At 41.7% G+C, this 22,885-nt stretch overlaps 2 protein-coding genes across 2 annotated transcripts in view; one reads left to right on the forward strand and one right to left on the reverse strand.

The window, feature by feature from the left end:
• Positions 1-534, reverse strand: part of bcorl1 (BCL6 corepressor-like 1) — a 35,164-nt gene extending 34,630 nt beyond the window's left edge. The window contains exon 1 of the mRNA XM_079519577.1: positions 415-534. The gene's annotated coding sequence lies outside the window, so the exon portion shown is untranslated. The remainder of the gene's footprint in view (positions 1-414) is intronic.
• A 117-nt stretch (positions 535-651) lies between these two features.
• Positions 652-22,205, forward strand: cstf2 (cleavage stimulation factor, 3' pre-RNA, subunit 2). Its single transcript, XM_079521837.1, has 13 exons — positions 652-909; positions 1,144-1,222; positions 1,450-1,619; positions 3,714-3,850; positions 6,209-6,328; positions 7,869-7,991; positions 8,151-8,244; positions 14,743-14,842; positions 16,236-16,552; positions 19,842-19,972; positions 20,655-20,729; positions 21,355-21,502; positions 21,904-22,205. The coding sequence occupies exons 1-12, from the start codon at positions 831-833 to the stop codon at positions 21,475-21,477; spliced, it is 1,548 nt and encodes a 515-aa protein (XP_079377963.1). The 5' UTR covers positions 652-830; the 3' UTR covers positions 21,478-21,502; positions 21,904-22,205.
• The last annotated feature ends 680 nt before the right edge of the window (positions 22,206-22,885 follow it).

Raw genomic sequence — 22,885 nt, forward strand, 5'->3', positions numbered from 1 at the left:
TTGTGGCTGATATTTGAATGAGAACAGTACACCATTCAAACCCGAATAGAACAGGGCAGGGCGGCCGGCCCGTGTCCATTGAGTTCAGTGACAGTGAATTGTCGCAGTTGCCCCAAACGTGTCGCCCTGCTCCTCAAGCTAGATAGCTTAATTTGAATTTAGTTCTAATTCATTTAGCAAGGACGTACATAAATACTTATACTTCTAACGTTGGCTACTGGGCCAGTGCAATTTTATTCATCATGTAAGCTAAATAAATCATAACACTCATCATGCTCACCTGTGCTGCTGTGCGTGACATACGTTTATGTTTACCTTTAGTTACTGTTGAAATTAGTGCAACCCACCATGTGAAACTGTACTACTATAATAATAACAACAAGTAACAACAATAAATACTAATACAATACTTACCGGTACTCATGCAAACTCGGGTTCTTCCTTTTCGGAACACAACGTAGCCTTGGCAAAGTTGGCATTTGGGGCATTTAGCCTTGCTGGCATGATGTTATCGATACAGTATGGGTAATAATTAGAGGTAACCACGAACACCTGCGCCACCTGGAGGCTGGTAGCGGTAGTCATCAGGTAGTCGCAGTCGCAAGAAGAACTTGCACCACCCAGTGATACTGTTTCCAACGCCAAGTTTTAGGACATTTTATTTTAAAAGGATACAATATTGCTTTCTTGTTCTGGACTGCAGTCAAGTATGTGTATTGATGTCTCTGGGCGGTAGTGTACAATGTCGCGTTGAAAGGATAGGTCCGTTTTGAAAGCGGATATTGTTTCTGTGCACATTTCCTTGTGCCACCTTTGTTTCTGTCCCCAAAATGGCGAATCTTGCAGCTGCAGTCGCTGCTGCCGCAGCCAGAGATCCAGCAGTTGATCGTTCGTTACGCTCAGTATTTGGTAAGTTCGTTAACGTTTTTAGTAATATATATATATATAGTTTTTTTGTGTGTGTGTGACATTTCTTGAATTTGGCACTGCGGTGTAAAACAAGGATACTGCTAGCTATCTGGCTAATGAGGTTCCGCTAGCATTACAACGAGGTTGCTTTTGAGATGGCGAGCAATTCTTTATAATTTTGGATGAAATGTTATATTTGAGTAATATCACCTGCACATTTCACACTTCATTTAGTGGGGAACATTCCATATGAAGCCACGGAAGAACAGCTGAAAGACATCTTTTCTGAAGTGGGGCTTGTTGTCAGTTTCAGGTAAGTTAAGGGGATACACACATGCACATTCTCTCGGTCAATTCATCTGCTCTTTTATGTTACACATATTGGAATATTTCTATGTACTTGTACTTCCACAATGTCAGTGTCACATTCATTGTCAGTAAATACCCCCACAACATGGAAGGCTGCATGTACACCGGTATACCGGTTAAGTTTGTATCAAGCGTATGATCATGTTGTATGTGTATCTTGTTGATGTCCAGACTAGTGTATGACAGAGAAACTGGGAAACCAAAGGGCTATGGCTTTTGTGAATATCAAGACCAAGAGACGGCCCTCAGTGCCATGCGGAACCTGAACGGGAGAGAGTTCAGTGGCAGGGCTCTCCGTGTTGACAACGCAGCCAGCGAGAAGAACAAGGAGGAGCTCAAAAGTAAGTGCTTTGGTGCTGCAAAGTAGCTGCAATTTGGTGGAAGGTTTGCACATGGTTACCACCGTTACGCGAAGCCTTAGCCCAGACAATCTGCAATACTCAATTGTTGCACTATACCAGCTGTGCGTCGTCCTATGACTCTTCTATAATGCCTAGAGTCTAGGCAGATATTATAGAAGAGTCATAGGCTAGGAGAAACCCTAGTTTAATTTGAAAATACAGCATTTGCATTTTGCACAAATGCTCAGAGGTCGCACAGATTACATTTTGGTAAAATCACATTTTCGAGCTCTGTGTAAGACATGTAAAATGCTCTAATGTGTTATGATTATAGTTATAAGGCATTATGATCCTGGGCTTATAATAACCATAATTATACAGTGTATTAGCTGATTATAATGCATGCATGTATGACTGTTATAATATATTATAGACATGGGCTTTATAGGAAGTGTTAACCAAAATTACACATGGTTGTACTTGATACGGACCCTATTATTAACTGCTACGCCACATCACCTTGACAAAGATACTGAAAGGATAACGGCCATAAAAAGTGTATAACTGCATGGCATCGGCTTTTTTTCTGTTGCAGTACCTGTTGTAGCAGTAAATGGGGTCCTTATAGACACAATCTTGTGGAAAAAGTTGTTGTATTGAGAACATACTTGTACAACATTTTTAAGTGGTACCGTGCAACCACTTCATTAAGTAGCTTTGTGTGTGTGTGCCTGACTGGCTGGCTGGCTGGCTGGCTGTGTCTGAGCACGAAAATAGCATTTGGTTGTTTTTTAAAACCAAGTGTCACTGTTGTGCTGCCTAACACACACATACATAATACATATTAACTGTATATAGGATGTAGAGGGCAGCACGGTTATAACCAAATACCCGAGAGCCGAACCGAGAACAGAGCCCGTTCGGGCACAACATATTGACTTGTCCCTCGGGCAGGGCCGGATCCATTCCAAATTGCCGCGGGTCTGGGTCGGATCGTCTAATCTCTGAAATGCAGTTACCCGAAATTACCCGTGAGGATCCGAGCTTTATATATTAAACCCTTCAACTTTAAAAATACGTTTCAAAAATAGACATGCGTGCATTGGAATTATTACATTCTAAAGTCCATATTGTCTGTTGTTGAACAGAGTCAACGAGGGCTGGGTCTCGTCATGCACCTCGACATGAGCGAGAGCACTCTCTCTCTCTCTTTCGCTTTGTCTCTCTCTCACCCCAATCCCGACAGCGCACACACACACACACACCCCACTGGCTATATTAATGCAACCCCCTTGAGCGAGCAAGGTGAATGCAAAGCAACGAGCAATGTGGGACTAACCTCGCGTCACCAGGCTTTCCACCTCGGAGGAAAAATGTGGGACAGTTTTGTTGTGATTGTCAACAGCTCTGGTAAGAATGTCGGTGTGCTAGAATGCACTAATATTAGCCTATGCAAGTTTGCAACCCTCCGCTGCGCTGTCTCGAGAGGCGGGGTGCAGTCGCTCAGCAGTCTCATGTCAAGTTAAAGCATATAATATTGCAGAGAACACACTATGGGTCCGGATCTATATCGTACAGTACAGTAGAGGGACAGTCAGTAACTGTCAGTTCTCGACCATTTCGGACGGGGGGGCGGCTCGCCAGGAACTGGGCCGGCACCCTGGGCGCGTTCTTGCGGGTCTGGAAGTTCCGCCACACGGAGTTGCACCACTTACGTCAGACGGGTGTGATTTTTTGTGGCTTTGTACATAGAAAACAAAGACAAGAAAAATACACAAGAAGATACATTAACCCATTTTGACCTGAGATCAGATTCTAAAAATGTCTTCTACATCCTGACAGTTTTCTGAAAAAGCTATGTTTCTATAGCAGACCTACAAGCTCGTAGCGCGACACTCGGTGGCGCGCTATGAGCTTGTAGATCTGCTATTTTTCAATAGCTAAAGCATGACATAATGCTAACACCAAAAGGGGTTCCCGCCCCCAAAATGGGTCAATGCTGGCTGTTTTTGGAATTGTGTATAGGAATTTGCATCACTTGCATCTGCTTTAGTTTCAGAATCCTGTAAATATTGTTCTTTTTGTCTTGCACAGGTTTGGGAACAGGAGCCCCCATTATTGAGTCGCCTTTTGGTGAAAATGTCACACCCGATGAGGCGCCTGAGTCAATCAGCAGAGCTGTTGCTAGTCTCCCCCCAGAACAGATGTTTGAACTCATGAAGCAAATGAAGGTATACAACAATGGTATTGTGTATAAAATACAATATCAATTGGTATTATTAAAGGGGCTAAATAATCAACTGAAGTTAACTTTTTGTAGGCAATTTTATTACAACGTATATGTATTGTGTGTTTGTGTATGTCCCACTTGCCAATGGGAGCAGAACCTTTAAGAAGCCAATTTCATTTTAACTTTAACAAGCAAACTTTGTGATTGGGGCATATGAAACTTGTATATTATTTGTGTGATATTGCTTGCTAACTGTGTTTGGCAAACATGTAATTGCAAGTAATGAGTATAAATGTACAACTAAATGTGCACCTAGTTATTTCATTAGCAAATGGTGTTTTTAAACCTTTCCTTTCCATTGTACACCATTTGGTAATTGAATTGCAGTGTCTTTGAGGTTAAGACTACTAGGGTCCTATCTTGCAAAGTGGCGCAAATATGCAGCACAAGTGTCTGTGTGTTTTAAGCATTATGTTATAATTTAGCTATTGAAAAATAGCAGACCTACAAGCTCATAGCGCGCCACCGAGTGGCGCGCTACGAGCTTGTAGGTCTGCTATTTTTGAAAAATCGTGAAAATATTTATTTCAGAAAACTAGAGGATTTAGAAGTTTTTTTTTTAAATTTTGAGGTCAGGCCTAAATGGGTTAAAAGTGTCTGTGATAGTTTCCAATCAACATAGTTCATGCCCATCACCCACTTTGTAGAATTACCAATTCACCCTTTTGTCAAGTCCTGCCCGTGGTTGTGCCCTCTTTGCACCCATTGGTTGCCGTTTCGTGGTTGGACAAAAATCCTCTCTCTCCATCCACTACCTATAACATGTTTTTCAGTTGCTTCGTATAATTCTGTGCACTCAATTCTTATTTTAAACTTTGTGTCAGTAAAAAGGAACATCACATATGCAGCATGGTGACTGGGCATTGTTTGTTTTTAGGGTTAGATGTTTTAGCAAATTCAACATAAAAAAGGCGGGGCGGAACAAGGCAGAAAGAGCCTGCTGGTTAGTCAGTCGGGGACCAATCAGAAGGCTGACAAAATGAGTTGTGGTCGTCGCCGCCGCATTGTTGGCGCATTACTATCTTGGGTACAGTGAAAAGAGTGCCAACTGCATCCCAGGGGAGATTGATATTTTATGGCTCGTACACACTGCACGATATTTGCTCCGATTATGCTGTCGGGGACTATTTTTGGCGCTCGTCGACAAAACTCCCGATCTGACGCAAGATCGGGCTTTGATCGCAGAGGTTTTGCTCGCTGTGTGTGAAAGGCTCTGCGAGAAGATATAGCGCCGATAAAAGTGCTCGCCGACGCCTTCCCGACCGTTTCTCAATATCAAGCAGGTTTGATATTTGGCTCTGTTGCCGATTGGACATCGTACAGTATGAAATGGGTTGCGATCGCGTCCAGAGAAGTCCTGTATTACAGCCAATGAGAGCACAGGACAGCTGTGGCATCGGAGCAAACCTTTGGACCGTGTGTGTGTGTGTGTGTGTGTGTGTGTGTGTGTGTGTGTGTGTGTGTGTGTGTGGTGTGTGTGTGTGTGTGTGTGTGTGTGTGTGTGTGTGTGTGTGTGTGTGTGTGTGTGTGTGTGTGTGTGTGTGTGTGTGTGTGTGTGTGTGTGTGTGTGTGTGTGTGTGTGTGTGTGTGTGTGTGTGTGTGTGTGTGTGTGTGTGTGTGTGTGTGTGTGTGTGTGTGTGTGTGTAGAGAGACGAAGAGTTATTTCATAAAAATCAAGATTTAACGCCATGTCTCGCTGCAGCCCACGTAGGCTACACGCCGCCTGTCACAAACATTTCGCCGTGTAGCCTGGTTATTCCTGTGTGTGTGTGGGGCATGCACGGATCAGAGAGAGAGGCGTCTGTGTCTGTCTCGCGCTTGTATCACGGCATCCTGCACGTGCGTGAGATGTCAAAATGAAGTGGAATAAAAAAACAACTGATGTAGCCTATATCGGGTCTGGATCGCATCTTGGTGAACTCTTGCAGTGTGTGATGCCTATTCGGCGACCAATCGTTTAGTGTGAAAGCCACAACGATATGACAGTCGATTTAAAAAAAAAAGACTCCTGTAGTGTGAAATGCATAACGATCTGGTGATGACTCGCCGACAACTTTAAAACTCCTATAGTGTGTAGGTGCCATTAGAGAGCCTTGGTCTAAATGGGGCCTCTAGATTATGTACACCTACACCAATGTCCAATTTATCAGGAAGTTCAAGCCCTAGAACAACTCGACGTCCTTTCATAATGAAAGCTCCGGTAATGCTTATTCACAGTAAGACATTCTTGGTACCGTTTTTTTCTTCGATTTCCATAATTTCCAGAAGTAACAATTTCTGTTTTCTATTTCATTTTTAGCTGTGCGTGCAGAACAGCCCCCAGGAAGCGAGGAACATGCTTCTGCAGAACCCTCAGTTGGCGTATGCGCTGCTGCAGGCACAAGTGGTCATGAGGATCGTTGACCCAGAGATTGCCCTGGTGCGAAAGCTAAGATATTTTACACTTGTTGTTGTTATGACCCAGTCGTCTAGGGCGCCTGAGACATAACATGAGAATGACACTCCCGCCTTCGGCGCCTTCCCCAACTCCCAAGCAGCCACACAGACAAAGGATAAAAAGTACAAAAGAACTAATATTTATTAACGAGATGGAAATTACTAGGTTTTTTTCTTTTTTATAATATTTATTTTATTTGGAAAAAGCAGTACAATAACAGCATTTCTATGCATACATAGGACACAAGTGCAGTTCCCAGGATTTTTTTTTCACCCCTCTTCCCTCCCTCCCCCCTCCAAGTGACTCCATCTCCAGTGTCTCTGTAACATCCTTGCTTTCTTCAGGACTACATATGGCATCAAGTCAACACTTAACGGGGGCAAAGGGCAATATCGCTTCAGAGTGTACATTTCAGAAGGAGAAAAAGAAGAGAGTCTGAAATGACTAAGTTTAGAGTTCATAAAGTAGTCTCATAAATATAATATGGGTAATAAGGTAATGGGTATATGGATTAAGGGCAAATTAGCACAAATGAGAGAAACAAAAAGAGCTAAACAAACTCCAGCCCAGAAAAGACAATACACGTATCAGTCGGACCGTTGGAGACTCTGTGGGGAAACATTGGCGAACCATTTTCATGTTTTCTGGAATTGCCCTTCTGTGGTTCCATGTTGGAGAAGTGTCCACAGTGTCCTGGAAGCAGTTTTTGGTGTTAAGACATTCCTTTTGATTTTAAAACCGTGTATCTTGCAGATCTGGAAGGACTTCAATTTGCAAAGCAGGATCAGTATCTACTGAGGGTATTGCTGGTGGCATCCAAAAAAAGCCTTAACAAAAAAGAGGCTTACAAATGTTATACCAACTATAAATGAATGGATTGATTTAATCTATAGTATGTTTATTATGGAGAGAATTACATTCAGCTTTAGAGGTCAGGTTGAAGTCTTCACAGATAACTGGTTTAGATGGATTACTCATGTCTCTACCATAAGACCTGACTTTGTTTACGTTCAGTTAAATCTGTTTAACCTGTAGAAGCAGATCTTGCACCTTTTTGAGGTATTTATGTATTATGATCATTAGAGAAGCGAGGCAGATATCTCCACTTGTGTGTATATTGTCTTGTTTTGTTTCTGTTGTATGTATTGTCAATTTGTCATATTTGTTTCGTTTACATGTATGTTTGATTAAAATCAATAAAAAGTAAATTGAAAAAAAGAGCTAAACAAAAATAATTTCTGACCTAACAAAAATAACCAAATACAATTTCTTACCCCCTTAACACAAACGACACTCAAAAGAACCGCAGCCTTTTAGTGATTATTAAGAAATATGGGTGGGGAATTTCACGTGATTTGTTTTTAGCAGCTCTTTAGTGATTATTAACCCATATAGGCTGAGGAATTTCATGTGATTTCTGAAGCCAACTTTAAAAGAACATTGTGCCAGGCCAGCTTGTACCACATGAGATGTATACAAAAAAGAAAAGTAACTTCTATGGAACTTGGCTACTGTGTTACAGAAAATGCTTCACCGTCAGACTACGGTCCAGCCTCTGATTCCCAGCTCCCAGGCAAGTGCGCCGCCCGCCGTCAATCCACCTCCTGCCCAACCCAGTGTTCCTGCCTCCCAGCCACAGCCCATGGTAACGTGTTGCTTTTCTCAAGCTCTTCAACCAACATAAAATATGTAACAATAGCACAAGGTGTGGTAATGTGTTTCATCTCCCAACACCAGTGCCGTTGATTATGTAAAAACCCGCCAAATGTATCCACCTCTTCATGTTGTCTTTGTGATGTCTTAGCATATGAATGGAGCGCCCCAGATGATGCAACCCCCCAACATGCAGCCTCCTCCTGGGCCTATGGCTGGACAAGGACCCCCTGTAGGGCCACCAGGTAAGCCTCAAACTGCATTCAATTTGGGTATTGAGTTGTGATGACATCATCCACCAAAGGGTTGTTTAAACTTAGTGATGAGTAAGTGGTGATATTATTATTATCCCTTTTTTTCCATTCCAACATCAGTTTCTCGCCGTAAATATGTGTATGTATGTATATATATATATATATACTTTTCATGCAGTAAGAACAAAATTATTTACGGGCAAATTGAGCCTAGTAGTCACAGGAGACGTAGATTAAACATCTATAGTGGGGCGACAATGGCTCAGGAGGTAGAGCGGCGGCCGTCTTGGAATCTGAAGGTTCCCGGTTCGATCCCCGTCTCATCCTGGCTACGTGTCGAGGTGTCCTTGAGCAAGACACTGAACCCCCGCCCTAACTGCTCCCGATGAGCAGGCTGGTGCCTTGCATGGTTTCCTCTGCCATCGGTGTGTGTGAATGGGAAATGCAATGAAAAGCGCTATATAAATGCTTATGTCTATTTAGTCCATTTATAGCGCCTTAATGTTTTTTTTACTTGCCATGGCCATACAGAGATATACAGTATAACATGTGACGTATGGCTTTCTGTGACTTCTACATAAAAACACTAACAACTGATGAGCTAGTTCAGTTGCTCATCTCTAATCTAAATGTGCCAACTAAGGTATTAAGATAGTTAAATGGCTATTTCTCCATTTCTCATAATACAAATGAAGGGTTCCATTGCATGTTAGAAAAACTAGACATACATGTCCCATACGTGGCCTGTCATGGAAAACACACATAATGAAGAAATGGGAGAAACTGGTTTCTGTTTAGTGTGTGTGGAATAAAGAAAAATAAACGGTGAAGAAAAGGTGAAGATATTTTACAGAAGTACAGTGTGTTATCTGTGATTAATATATTGATGATGGGAAGCGGTCATTCTGTTTTTTTACATATGTATGCTTGCTTATACGTGTGTAGTCATGTCTATGTAAATGACAGTTTTTGTACCCGACTTCCAATACACGTATTATTGGGGAAAAGAAGAATGAGAAAATCTATATATTATGCCATAGAAAATGTGGATGGTCATGAATAAATATGAATATAAAAATCCTCTAAAAGAAGCATTTTAGACGTATTTCGATTTCTTCATATTTTTCCAGATGTAATATAGGCTTTTGTGCATTTTCATCCTTTACATGTCAATGTGTTCTTGTCATGGCTTATTGTGATCACTAGGTGTCACCCATTCTCATAACGTGCATGTGTTTGAGAGAGAATTTCCATTCTTGGGGGGGCTCCATGCTTGGGAATAATCTTTCAGTACTGCCTTTCTGAGTGCCGTGTCTCTTGTCCCTTTCAATTTAATGCTGGCTCAGGAAACCTTCAGCTTTCTCCCACAGGATCGTCTGGGCAGGCTGCTATCGAGCGGCCTCAAGGTATCACCCACACTCCTCAGTTCAGCCTAAGTTCTCTAGATGCATATTCATAGGAGTGTCGTGGCTTGACTGCTGCAGCCTAAACAGATGCTGTTTTTAAGATTTAGCCTGGTATTCCAAAGGTGGTCATGGTGCATGTCAGCCATGATCAAATGACAGGTTGTTGCCTTGTCTTAAAGTACTTAAAGGATGACTTCAGCCATTTTCAACCTATCTTTAGGTTTATAATTTTGGTCCTCACATGTACAATTTGTATTTATAATCTGTCTCATATAGGAGGGCTGTGTACACTTCAGAAACCCACCTACCAGTGACATTTTTTGTTTTTTATTTAAACAAGATTTTAAAATTTGAATTAGATTTTTGAGGAGCGCTAGCCCTTCCAACGTCTGACTTTCAGAAATTAAGTCCTATGGCAGTCTATGGACTTTTAATGTTCGCTAACATGCTTTTTCCAGTGATGTCATGTCATCACAAAAGTGTAATCTTTAAGGGGCGCCAGACCCTTCTATAAACGGCTTTTGTCCCCACACGTCTCAAGATTTGCCATCGACCACGGTAAGAGAATTCCGGTGAAATGTCTGCTAAATTATGTCCGCGCCCGTCTCAAGTTTTGCCATTGACGATGAACGGATAAATGATGTCAGAATTCTGCTTTTATGACATAAATTAAACATCAAAACATTAAACGCCATTGACATGGAAGGGAAAACGTACGTCATATGTAAACGAGCAAATCAGCTAACGAATCACAGGCATTCTGATTGGCCAGTATGAGATGATGCATGATGTACGAAGTGCGGAAGGCACGCTACGTCATGCTGCCACGCAAGTGACTACTGGCCAATCACACACACGGCACATCTTTTCTGGGACATGTCGGACCCGAACATCTGCTCTGTGACACACGCAGAAGCTTCTGTGAAGCACCAACTCAGAGGCTTGCCCTCCCTTGAGAGCATTCGCCCCCAGACCTTTCTATGTCTTGTTTCCAGGAATAGCTAGGATTCCTTCCCGAGTTTCTCAGCTGTCCACAGCCCTCCTCTAAGACACACAGACACAGACCATATATCACGAGGACCAATTATATGAAGATGGTTTAACCCATTTTGGGGCGGGAACCCCTTTTGGTGTTGGCATTATGTTATGCTTTAGCTATTGAAAAATAGCAGATCTACAAGCTCATAGCGCGCCACCGAGTGGCGCGCTACGAGCTTGTAGGTCTGCTATTTTTGAAAAATCGAAGAACCACTGACATAGAAACATAGCTTTTTCAGAAAACTATCAGGATGTAGAAGACATCTTTAGAATCTGATCTCAGGTCAAAATGGGTTAAAAATGGCTGATGTCATCCTTTTAAGTACAGTAGGTTATTTATATCTTGATTCTATGAAGCAAGAGAATTGGAGGTGAATAGCATTAATGCATGCTAAATGTATGACTGAATAGTGACACTATAGAAGATCATTTCTCATGCTCTTTTTTTTTTTCTTCCACCCAGCTCTACTAATGCTTAGTTTTGTACTGCCTGTGTACATGTACAGTTGTTAACTTGTGCACTGCCCCAGATTGTGCATTACATTCACCTATTCACACACACACCCATTCATACTAGGAAACCATGCAAGGCACCAACCTGCACATCAGGAGCAATTAGGGCTCCAGAGTGTTGCTCAAGGACACTTCAAAACTAACTCTGGGGGAGCCCGGGATTGAACTGGGAACCTTTTTGTTCCCCCAATTCAGCTGCTCTACCGGCTACTCTACCCTCCCCAAATAAGCAGTGTTGTTTTTGGCAGCAAATTTAGATTGTAGTTTTACTCGTGGTCTCTTGAATAGTTTCCATTTAGTTTTAGTCACATTTTAGTCACCCGGAATGTTTTAGTGTTCAGTCTAGTTTCAGTCGACTAAATGTCAAAGATTTTAGTCTACTAAATCTACAGGTGATTTAGTCGACAAAAATGCATTTCGGCGGGCCTTGATGCCGTCGTAATGACTGTTTTTACACTTGCTGAAAATAGTCTATCTACGCTGCGACGCGTTGTGAGCTTGTAGAACGGCTATTCTCAGCATGCAACCAAGTGTAAAATTACTTATACTGGATCTCTTGTCCACTAGTCCCTTCCTAACATTTTAGTCTAGTTTTTATTTGTTGACGAAATTGTCAGTATATTTAGTCTTAGTGTTAGTCATCATAGCTTAGTTTTCATTTAGTTTCCATTTAGTTTTCGTCAGTGGAAAAAGGTAGTCGGCGAACATTTTTCGTCTTGGGTTTAGTCGACGAAATCAACACTGCAAATAAGTTGGTAGTAAATTCAAGTCAGTTTTCTGAGTGATGTTAAAATGCTACTATGAATCATGAACTCTAATAAACCCTTAGTGAATTATAACAGCATTGACCTCTTGAAATTTAGGCTTTTAATTATTGTGTTTTTAAGAATTACATGAAATGGCTAGCTAAGACTGATGTGAGTTCTCTGTATGTCTGTTGACCATGGTTTCCTTTGTGCTCATTATCTCTGTGCTGATGTATTCGATAACCTTTTCTGTGTTTGTGTACATGTATGTATGTTGAGGATGAGATATTGTTTTGGATAGCACTTTTCTTTTAATATTATTTCTCCACTTTGGTGGCACTGCCCCTGCATTAGTTTGTCAGCAGAGAAATCTCACCAAAGCCCACTAGTTACTGTAAAATTACCAGAACTGCTGAGCTGGAGTCTGTTCTATTTGGCAGAGCTCTGAGGCTCTCTCCATGGCTCCAGTGAGGGTCGGAGAAAGATGGTAGTTGGAACGTCACAGTCCTTTCAGTCTCCAGAAGCTTAGAGCTGCCTCTTAGTGATTTCAGGTTCAACAGAAAACTGCATAATATTGAGTCAGGTTGCAAAAATGGTGCATTCTTCTCTTTAAAGGGGCATTCCACTCATTTTCAACATTTTACTATGTCATTAATTATACCTTAGAGCTGTTGTGTGGAAATAATAAAAAGTCCCCCCATTCTGTTTCCTAGAACTAGAGGTCTGAATTTTTTTTCTTCATAATTACAGTTCTAAGAAACACAGAATGGTGGGGACTTTTTTTTAATTATTTCCACACAACAGCTCTAAGGTATATTAATGACATAGTAAAATGTTGAAAATGGGTGGTTTTCCCCTTTAAGCAGTCTTCAATGTGTCTTATGGTGTAAATATACATCATGGATCAAACAGGATTCATGTGCAGGACAAGACTTGGAGATTTCGATTTTAGACCTTTTTAGTGTTCGAAGGCTCACTGCCTGTCTACTGGGGTCTCAGTGGATGCTTGCATGAGTTGCTACATGGTTCAGGCGGATTTGGCTTTCAATTGAATTCCAGCCAACCCAGAACTACAGTATGTCATGTGGTACAATATAAACACCAAAGGAGTGAGGCGCCCCCGGCCCATCACTTCACACGAGTGTGATTTTCTTTTCTTTCTTTTTTTCTTGGAGGGGAATGTGGATGGTGCCGTCATTAGACTTGAGTATCTGGTTGATGTTAATCCCTGGCAAATGGACAGGCGGTGTGCTGAGGTGGTTGTTCAGAGAAGAAGCACGTCAACCAGTGAATGTGTAGGTCTAGGTAGTAGGTCCCAGGCTGAGAAGACATTGGGCTCCATTTTCGTCACCGCTAAACCCCTTATCCCTAAACTTCTTTGCCTTTTTTTTTACTATTTTGCAAAACTTTTTTGAATAGTTAAAATGGCCAGTCTACAAACTCACAACGTGTCAAATGTCATTGTAGATTGGCTAGTTGAACTATTCAAAAATGTTTTTCAAAATAGTAAAAAAAAAAAAAAAAAAGGCAAAGAAGTTTAGGGATAAGGGGTTTAGCGGTGACGAAAATGGAGCCCATTGTCCCTGGAATCTGCAGATTGTAAATCCTCCATCAGCAAAGGGATTCTACTCTCCCCACTGCTGGATACCGTTCTGTTTTGGATCAAAGTGGCTTCACCGGCTTGATGATGGTCTATGCTGGATTCTGTTTCTGTCAGCATTACTGTGTTTTTTTTTTTTAGATTGAAGAATCAAACATTAAATAAGCATGTAAAAGTCTAAGAACACAAATGTTTTTAGATATAACATGGCATAAGACCAGCAGATACAGTAGTATGTACTTGAGGTTAACCATGTGTGCGAAAGTGGTAACCAGGGATGCACGATTAATCTGTAGCATAATCGGACATATCGGCCGTAAAAATGCCATCCAACCTAATCGGTTTTCACCAGCAAAAAAGAAAAATTAAAAAGAAATCTACATTTAATTTGTGTCATTCAGTTGTGAAAACAGACACTTGAAAAAGAGTATAAGGCTATTTATTGATTGAATACTTTATTTACAGGCTTTGGGCCTAGGCTTGTTTTCATTCTGTATAATATCGGAATCGGTCAGAATCGGTATCAGCAGATATGACAAGATGATATGAAAGAATCGGAGATCGGTCAGAATTTCATAATCGAGCACCCCTAGTGGTAACACATAGGTAGGTCCAGATAACGACATGATCAACTTCACAGATAAAAAGAACACATTGTAGGTCCACTCAGAGGAACATATCCACAAGGGAAGAAAAAAACGTTCAGTTCCAGTTGACACGCCAGCCTGGTGATCAGGTGGTGATCAGGCCTTGTTCAGTAGTCTTAACTGTAGCTGGGTGGAAGCGCCGTCCAGAAATCTGGTGGTCTTGCCCTTGATATTGTAAGCCTCCGTGGTCATAGTAGGGTTGTTTGTGACTGGGGTGGTGCATGTCCTTCCTTGATGATAGGGTGTGAACAAATATAGGCACAGTTAGAGTATTTAAACAAATCCAGTTTTTGCCCCCTTTTGGTGTTAGCATTATGTTATAATTTAGCTATTGAAAAATAGCAGATCTACAAGCTCATAGCGCGCCACCGAGTGGCGCGCTACGAGCTTGTAGGTCTGCTATTTTTTTTAAATCGAAGAACCACTGACATAGAAACATAGCTTTTTCAGAAAACTGTCAGGATGTAGAAGACATTTTTAGAATGTGATCTCAGGTCAAAATGGGTTAAATAAATGTATGTTTTCTCTCTCTCTCTCAGGACCTGGTGGCATTCCGCCCAGAGGCCTGCTGGGAGACGGTCCCAATGACCCCCGAGGAGGAACCCTGCTGTCCGTCACCGGAGAGGTCATTGAGCCAAGGTAAGAACTGCCGTCCAAAACCACATCACCTAAACTGTAGACATTGGTGATGGTTGGTGCAAATGACACTTGTGTGAAGTGAGGGGTGCTCTTATCATATGTCACATTCCGTGCTCAGCCAATCAAATCATCACAAATGTCATTCCGGCCAATCACTTTTGGCGTCTTCACTTTTCTGCCGCCGCTTTTATCCTCTATGTACTTTCCAATCAAATCATCGCTATGGGGTGATCAGCCAATCAAATCATCGTGTTTGTGTTCACACAGACAAAGCTTGTTTTTGAGGGGTGCTAGCCCCTCCTATATACAGCTTTTGTCCCCACACGTCTCAATATTTGCCATTGACAATGAAAGGAGAAATTAGGTCATATGTCCGCCAAATATGACGTAAATTTGTGGCAACACAAACATTAAATGCCGTTGACACTGAAGGGAAAATTTACGTCATATGTAGACGAGCAAATCAGCTGACCAATCACATACATCCAGTTCAATGAAAGGAGATATTATGATATGTGCCTCAAATATGACATACATTTTGGCCCCACACGTCTCAATATTTGCCATTTACAATGAAAGGAGAAATTAGGTCATGTCCGCCAAATATGACGTAAATGTGTGGCTACACAAACATTAAATGCTGTTGACACTGAAGGGAAAATGTATGTCATACGTAGACGAGCAAATCGTCTGACCAATCACACAAATTCAGTTGTTCATGAGATGATGTATAATGATAAGAGCGCCCCTCACTTCACACGGGTGTGATTTTTGTTTTCCATGTGAGCTTGTAGAAAATAGGGCTTAGTAATTGGTTAATCAGACTAATTGATATAGTCAATTATAAATGTAATGTTTTTGTGTCAATTTGTTGATATATATATATAAAACAATTTGCTTCTGGATTATGACATTCATCGAGAATGTAATCATCACTAAGGGAATAACCCATAGAGCCCTACAGTAGATGTCAATGATTTTTCGTTGCTGTCGGGAGGAAACCTACATTTTTGAGGTTTTTGATTTTTTTTTGGCATAAATCGGTGCTATTGAACACCCTTTACTGTGTTGTTTCGAAAATATTGAACTCATGGAAAGTAGTAAAAAAGTGCTTTGGACAAAACCTCTTAACTCCATTGGACCCTCAAAATGTCTGCTAAAGCAACTAACTCCACCACCTCTCCCCCTCTCATGGAACTAATTGACAGTATATAAAGTCACAACACCAACTTTGACGAGGCTGTATTACAAGGTTTTCTTTAATTCCTGGAAAAAATATATATTTTTCATTTCCTGGAAAAATGAACATTTCGGAGTTCTGAGGTTTCCTCCCCGACAGCAGAGATATGTTTTATGTAAGTTCACGCTTGTGTTTGTATGTATCCATCTGAAGCCGGGGCTACATGGGGCCTCCACCACCCCAGCAGCACCAGGCCCCACCGCCCCAGCACCAGCAGGCCCCACCGCCCCAGCACCAGCAGCACCAGCAGCCACCGCCCCAGCACCAGCAGCCACCGCCCCAGCTCCAGGCTCCACCGCCCATGCACATGGGCCAGATGGGAGGCGGACCCCCTCCGGACATGAGAGGACCTCCGCAGCAGCAACACGACATGAGAGGCCCGCCCATGGGTGAATCCCGGAACATGATGGGAGATCCCAGGGGGCCTCCTATGATGGAGCAACAACGGGGTCCTCCAATGGAATCGCGAGGTAACCTTTGCCACCACTACTGGTTCAAAGTCTTGACAGAAATGGAAACTTCAATTTGGGGTTTTTAACACTTTGTGTGCCCACACAACACTTTCAAAATAGTAACCCAGGGTGCCCACTTTTTACATTCATTTTTTTGACATATTCTTTTTTATAAAAAATAAATAAATCTATCTATATATATATATATATATATATATATATATATATATATAAATTCTTTTTTTGCTAAGACGTCCACAGACGTCTTGGGCACCACATAGCGGTAATTCCCAGGACGTCTGTGGACGTCTTGGGCACAACTGTTTTAATAAAAGCTACACTGCACACGCTATTTATTTTTATTTTTTTTCAGATTCATCACATTCAACAAATTTAAGCTTCAAGATGTTTTATGTACTGTACTCTTGTATACATGCATACATACATACATACTGTACATACATGCATACATACATACATAAAATTAAGAGCTGACTTTTTCATGTGCATATTTGTGGTGTATGCATAGTTGGTACTTGGCATGCATATGGATGCAAATATAGTACAGTCCAGTACAGTACAGTCCAGACAACCACAGAGCCCTCTGCCCTAATGAGCGCCAAAGGGTCAATTCAATATTTCTTATCCCATAGCCTGGAGGGACGATTGCTGCACAATTCTGAATTCCCAAACATGACATACTGGTAGTTGTTGGTGACTGATTTGAGCGTTCTGGTCAGCCTAGTAATGTGCAACATTAGCTGCGGACAGAAACAAACGCTAACACTAGCCAGAAACAACTGCAAATCCCATAATGCTATCTGGCATCTAGAGTTGCATTACCAACCCTTGCCAGCCCCATTCATTGAAACCGAAACCGAAAATCTGATTGTATTAAATGACGTTAAACTCTCCAAAATTGCAGCTGTACGGAAAGCTTGGGTTATCCTCTTTGTATCCGTCAAGTTTTTTGTTTCATAAAAATCCACCGTAGACATTTTATGACTTATTTTCCGTCAATATATTCTGTGCAGGTGAAAATCTTTCCAAATGTTTCAAGTTTGGGAGTCACTCAACGGTCCTGCGTGTACCACCTGTTTCGAATTTGCACATAATATGATGTTAAATGGGACGAGTGCTTCCATTGACTTTTATTGACATAAAGTAGCTCATACAGTGTATTTATATGAAACAAAAACTGTCAAGGACCCCCAGAATTATCTCTATTGGGCCACAGACCCCCAGATAAAAAATATGGAACTCTTGGAATGTGAGCAACATAATTAACACATTTGCATATGCAACGCCACACCCCGATCTGTAATTATTCCGAGGTGTGCACCATGGCTCCCTAAAATGTGATGGTTTCTGAGAGATGTAATCTGAACACGCCTCTGTTTTCACTAGGACCCGACTGGTTGGATTCCTGAGTATCTATGCCATATTAACGATGTTGCTGTGCACTATGGCTCCTACACACTGTAGGAGTTTTAAAGTTGTCGAGTCATCATGATCAGATCGTTATATCGTTGTGGCTTTCACACTAAACGATTGATAGCCGACTAGGCATCACACACTGCAAGAGTTCACCAAGATGCGATCCAGACCCGATACATATAGGCTACATCATTTGTTTTTTATTCCAAATTATTTTGACATCTCGCGCACGTGCCGTAATACAAGCGCGAGACCGACACAGGACACCTCTTTATCTCTCTCTCTCTCTCTCTCTCTCTCTCTCTCTCTCTCTCTCTCTCTCTCTCTCTCTCTCTCTCTCTCTCTCTCTCTCTCTGCGTGCATGCCACACACACAGGAATATCCGGGCGAAATGTGCATAATCACAGCAAATATCATGTAGTGCAGTGTTTCCCAACCTTTTTTGTCCCAGGGCACACTTTTCATAGCCTAAAAATCTCGGGGCACACCTATATATATATATATATATATATATATATATGTATGTATATGTATATGTATATGTGTATATATATATATATATATATATATATATATATATATATACGTCTTTGATACCAACTTGAATTCCTCCCTCAGTTCATATACACGCGACAAAACCTTTCCTCTGGAAAGCCATCGAACTTGTTCGAGTTTGATGTTCCGCCTCCATTTCCTCGCACAAGTGTGGCGAACAGCCGGCTTTTCAGTGGTCTTGCTTTAATAAAGTTAACGACGCTTACTGCATCATCCAACACAACTGACAGGTCTTTTGGTAAAGTCTTTGCAACCAGCGCCTCACGGTGTAAAAAACAGTGTGTAGCCATGACGTCAGGATTAAACAGTGTGTAGCCATGACGTCAGGATTAAACAGTGTGTAGCCATGACGTCAGGATTAAACAGTGTGTAGCCATGACGTCAGGATTAAACAGTGTGTAGCCATGACGTCAGGATTAAACAGTGTGTAGCCATGACGTCAGGATTAAACAGTGTGTAGCCATGACGTCAGGATTCATCTCTTTCACTCGGCTAACAAATCCCTTGTATCGCCCGGTCAAAGCTGCCACTCCATCAGTGCACACTGACAGTCTTCCCAGCTTAAATTCCATTTCTCCAAATATTCCGATGTCACCCGGAAAACTTCCTCTCCTGTTGTATTTCCAGGCAGTTGTTTGCAAAACAGGTAATTCTCTCTGATGAAGTCACCATCCGCGTCACAATCAATGAATCTATCTGTTGATTCATCCACTTGCAGTGCAAATTTTCCACTTGTCATAATTTTGTGTATGACAACACTCTCTATGTCTGCAGACATGTCTTCAATGCGTCGGCCAAATTGTGTTATTTGAGAGTGGCACATTTGCTAATTCCTTTGCAGAATCTGGTGGCACCAAGCCCACACCACCCGCGAGTTTGAATGAATTGGCTATTACCGTTTCTGCCAATGTATGTGGCAGTTTTAACTTTGCCAACATCTCTGCGATTTGGTAGCTTAATTCCAGACCATTTTCAGAAGTCTTTGTGGTACTGCGTATCAAGAGACTTGCCTGCTTCGCTGTGTCTTTCTCCTTTTTTTCTTTCAAACTCACGAAAAAAATGTTGTCCTTTGTAGCGAGTATCAAGGTGACGCTTCAGTTTACTGGGAACCATGGCGCTGTTTGCAAGACGCAACAATAGGAATCCTGCAGCTCAGTAGCTATTGCTTTCGGGGGAGGGTTAGTGTTATTTTCGTTCAAATCAGGCGGCACACCTGGACACATCAAACGGCACAGTAAAGTGCCGCGGCACACAGGTTGGGAAACACTGATGTAGTGTGTACGAGCCATTACTGACTCAGCATTTATTTCTGTAGGTCGTGACCCCAGAGCTATGGATGCTCGTGGGCCAGTGTCTGGACAGAGGGGTCCTATGTCGGGAGGAATGCAACAAGGTCCTCCTGGCCCCCACAACATGGGTCCTAATGCTCCTCCACCTGCAAGACCGGTAATGTCTACAGCTCATGATTTCATTCTGGTCAAATTCATAGGTGACAGATGACATGGTATATAGTATACACTCTATAGTCTCTCATAGCCAGAGCTGCCAGACAATCACAGATCTCTGCATGTTATTGATACGTCTGGTGATATCTTAAGTGAGCTAAAACTGGGTGCAAACAGCTTCACAGATCCCATGCAAAGACTTACCTGTTTTTCAGTGTCTTAAGCCCTTTCCATGAATTTACATATCCCATCTCTGATCGTCTGGCTACGCGATACTACCGTATTATGTAGTGATGCACCGAATATGGCTAAAAATATGGCTAAAAATGCATTTTCGGCCTATTCGGTTTCGGCCCGAATAGGCAGAAAATATATCACCGAATAGTGTATGCAATTAATGCATTCAAAAGAGCTGAATAAATGTTTCATGGGCCCATAATAGTGATTATTATTTAAGTTAAGTTTTGCCATAACCATTTATTTTGCCATAAATCAGGTAGCTTTAAGGTACGGCCATGACGGCAATGGTAGGGAAGAAAGATAACTGTTTCCTATATTCGGTTTCGGCCAAGAATTTCCCTTTCGGTACATCCCTAGTATTATGTAAATGAGGCTTACGGGCTCCACAGAGTGTGTTGCGCCCTGACTTACCCTAACTTACTGTGTGTGTGTGTGTCATCAAGGGTCCTCCTCCACAGCAGTCCGGAGGCGGTTTCAGCCCCGGCCAGAACCAGGTTTCTTCACAGGACCATGAAAAGGTGGGTGTGTCACATCAGTGTATTGTGATGAGCTGGATAGGAATCCAACCTGATAGAAGTGTGATAGTACTCTTTTCTGTTGGGGGGGGGGAAGAACTGACGCTTCCGTCAATACAATCTGATGGTAGGATTGACCTTTTGAAAGCTTGCAACAGTTGTGTCCCATAGCGTGCTCAACTCTTGGATAAAAATAGTCAGACTTTACAATATCTCTTAAAGGAGCATTCAGGTGATTGGGTGATTTGGAAAAAACCCCGGTCCACCCGGTAACAAGATGTGCACATGCACACGCTCTACAGTGGGGGAAGTACAACAGACCAACAGCACGTGCAGACCAATAACCGCCCCACTCGATCACGATTGGAGGAAGGCCCCTCTCATCCTGATTGGATGAAGGCTTTGCCACCCAAAGCCCAAACCGAAACTAGGGGTTTTTTTGACCCCAGGGGCTCACTGGGGACAGGGAGGAACTCCTTATATGGTCAGCACACTTTATAGTAGGGAGGATTATCCAAAAAATAAGAAAAAATAAGTGATATTTTAATTAAGTGCAATCACTGAACTTACCTTTAAATGTGTGAGTGCAGAGCTCAAGTTGACGATGTCTTTCTTTTCCCCCCAACAGGCGGCCCTGATCATGCAGGTCCTGCAGCTTACCCCAGAGCAGATCGCCATGCTGCCGCCAGAGCAGAGGCAGAGCATCCTCATTCTTAAAGAACAAATTCAAAAGACTGCAGGCGCACCCTGAACATTTTATGTCAAAGGCCTCAAGGGTAGGCAGAATTCTTTTCTCTCCTGTACAGTTGCCTGACTTTCTTTTTTTTTTTTTTTTTGCGTAATAAACTGGTTACCCACTTCCCAACAGCAAGCCTAACCCATTTTGAGCGGGAACCCCTTTTGGTGGTTACATACATTATGTTATAATTTAGCTATTGAAAAATAGCAGACCTACAAGTTCATAGCGCGCCACCGAGTGGCGCGCTATGAACTTGTAGGTCTGCTATTTTTGAAAAATCGTTAAAATGTGCCTCAAATCTTTCAGAATATTGTCATGATTTAGAAAACTTTTTTTTTTTTTAATTTCGACGTCAGGCCTGAATGGGCTAATAGTTACAGTAGTACTGACATGAGTTGCCAACTTCCTTGACACAGTTATATAACTTTTCTTTTTCAGGATCATTCTTTGCCACCGACCCATCAAAATCCTATTGGACTGGTCCGAAGATGTCTCCCCATTAGTTTTGTTATCTTTTTGTTGTAGATTTAGTATCATATTGTCCACTTTTTTATATATATATATAGGACGAAGTTGGTGGTTATGATCAAGTTAATCATTTTTCTGTTGAATATGGGTCAAAGTTCAACAAAACATTCTGATATCAGTGTTTAATTGTTAAATTCTGAAACCAATATTTCTTTTTTTTTTTTGCTCTGGAAGCTGTTTTTTTGCCAATAAATAAGCAAGAAATGTAGAAATGTTTGTTCATTTTGTCAAAAGGAATATATATAATTTACTGACATCTCATTCAAATTTTGATTTATGAAATCTGTACACAATGGTGCTTTGTGGCACGCATACACCTCAGAAGATGATGGATACCTTTTGTGTCATTGTCATGCTTACCAGGAACAACTGAAGCCTTAAGCTGTGGCTTTAATAGTTTTTCCAGGAAATGCCCAGTCTAGCATGAGTTCATTTAAATACTTTAGTTATTTTGTTCACGAGCAGTGTTTACAACCCTTGATTTTTGCCATGCTTAAATATCAGCTTCAGTATAAATATTCGCACTTGTAATCTACGGTGGTATCTTATGCCATTTCAGGATATCTGGTAATGCGGTCAGTTGTATCAAACTTAATATTATACAAGTTATTTTGAATGCACAAATGTTTGATCAGTAATTTGTCTTAAACTATGAAGCACTGGGGAAACCAGGAGGACAAAGCCAGTCCCTCAGAGCCAATAAAATGTATCCCGACCCTGGCGACCCATACCCAGCCTTTATTTGCCCTGAGGGGAGATAATTGGTGTGATGGCAGTAGATTAGAATTTGCCCTAGCCTCAACGACTTGCAGGCATATGCAAAATGTAATAGTAAGGTTCATTGTACAGATACTCTAATGATCCTAGGTTCTTAGTTTAATCCTAGATAACT

Source organism: Electrona antarctica (genome assembly GCF_951216825.1).
Source record: "Electrona antarctica genome assembly, chromosome: 1".
NCBI classification, from domain to species: domain Eukaryota; kingdom Metazoa; phylum Chordata; class Actinopteri; order Myctophiformes; family Myctophidae; genus Electrona; species Electrona antarctica.

Coding starts and splice junctions, on each gene's coding strand:
- cstf2 (XM_079521837.1), top strand. CDS start 831: ATGGCGAATCTTGCAGCTGCAGTCGCTGCTGCCGCAGCCAGAGATCCA. Junction 7,992..8,150: donor CCTCCCAGCCACAGCCCATG/GTAACGTGTTGC, acceptor GTGATGTCTTAG/CATATGAATGGAGCGCCCCA. Junction 20,730..21,354: donor CTTCACAGGACCATGAAAAG/GTGGGTGTGTCA, acceptor TCCCCCCAACAG/GCGGCCCTGATCATGCAGGT.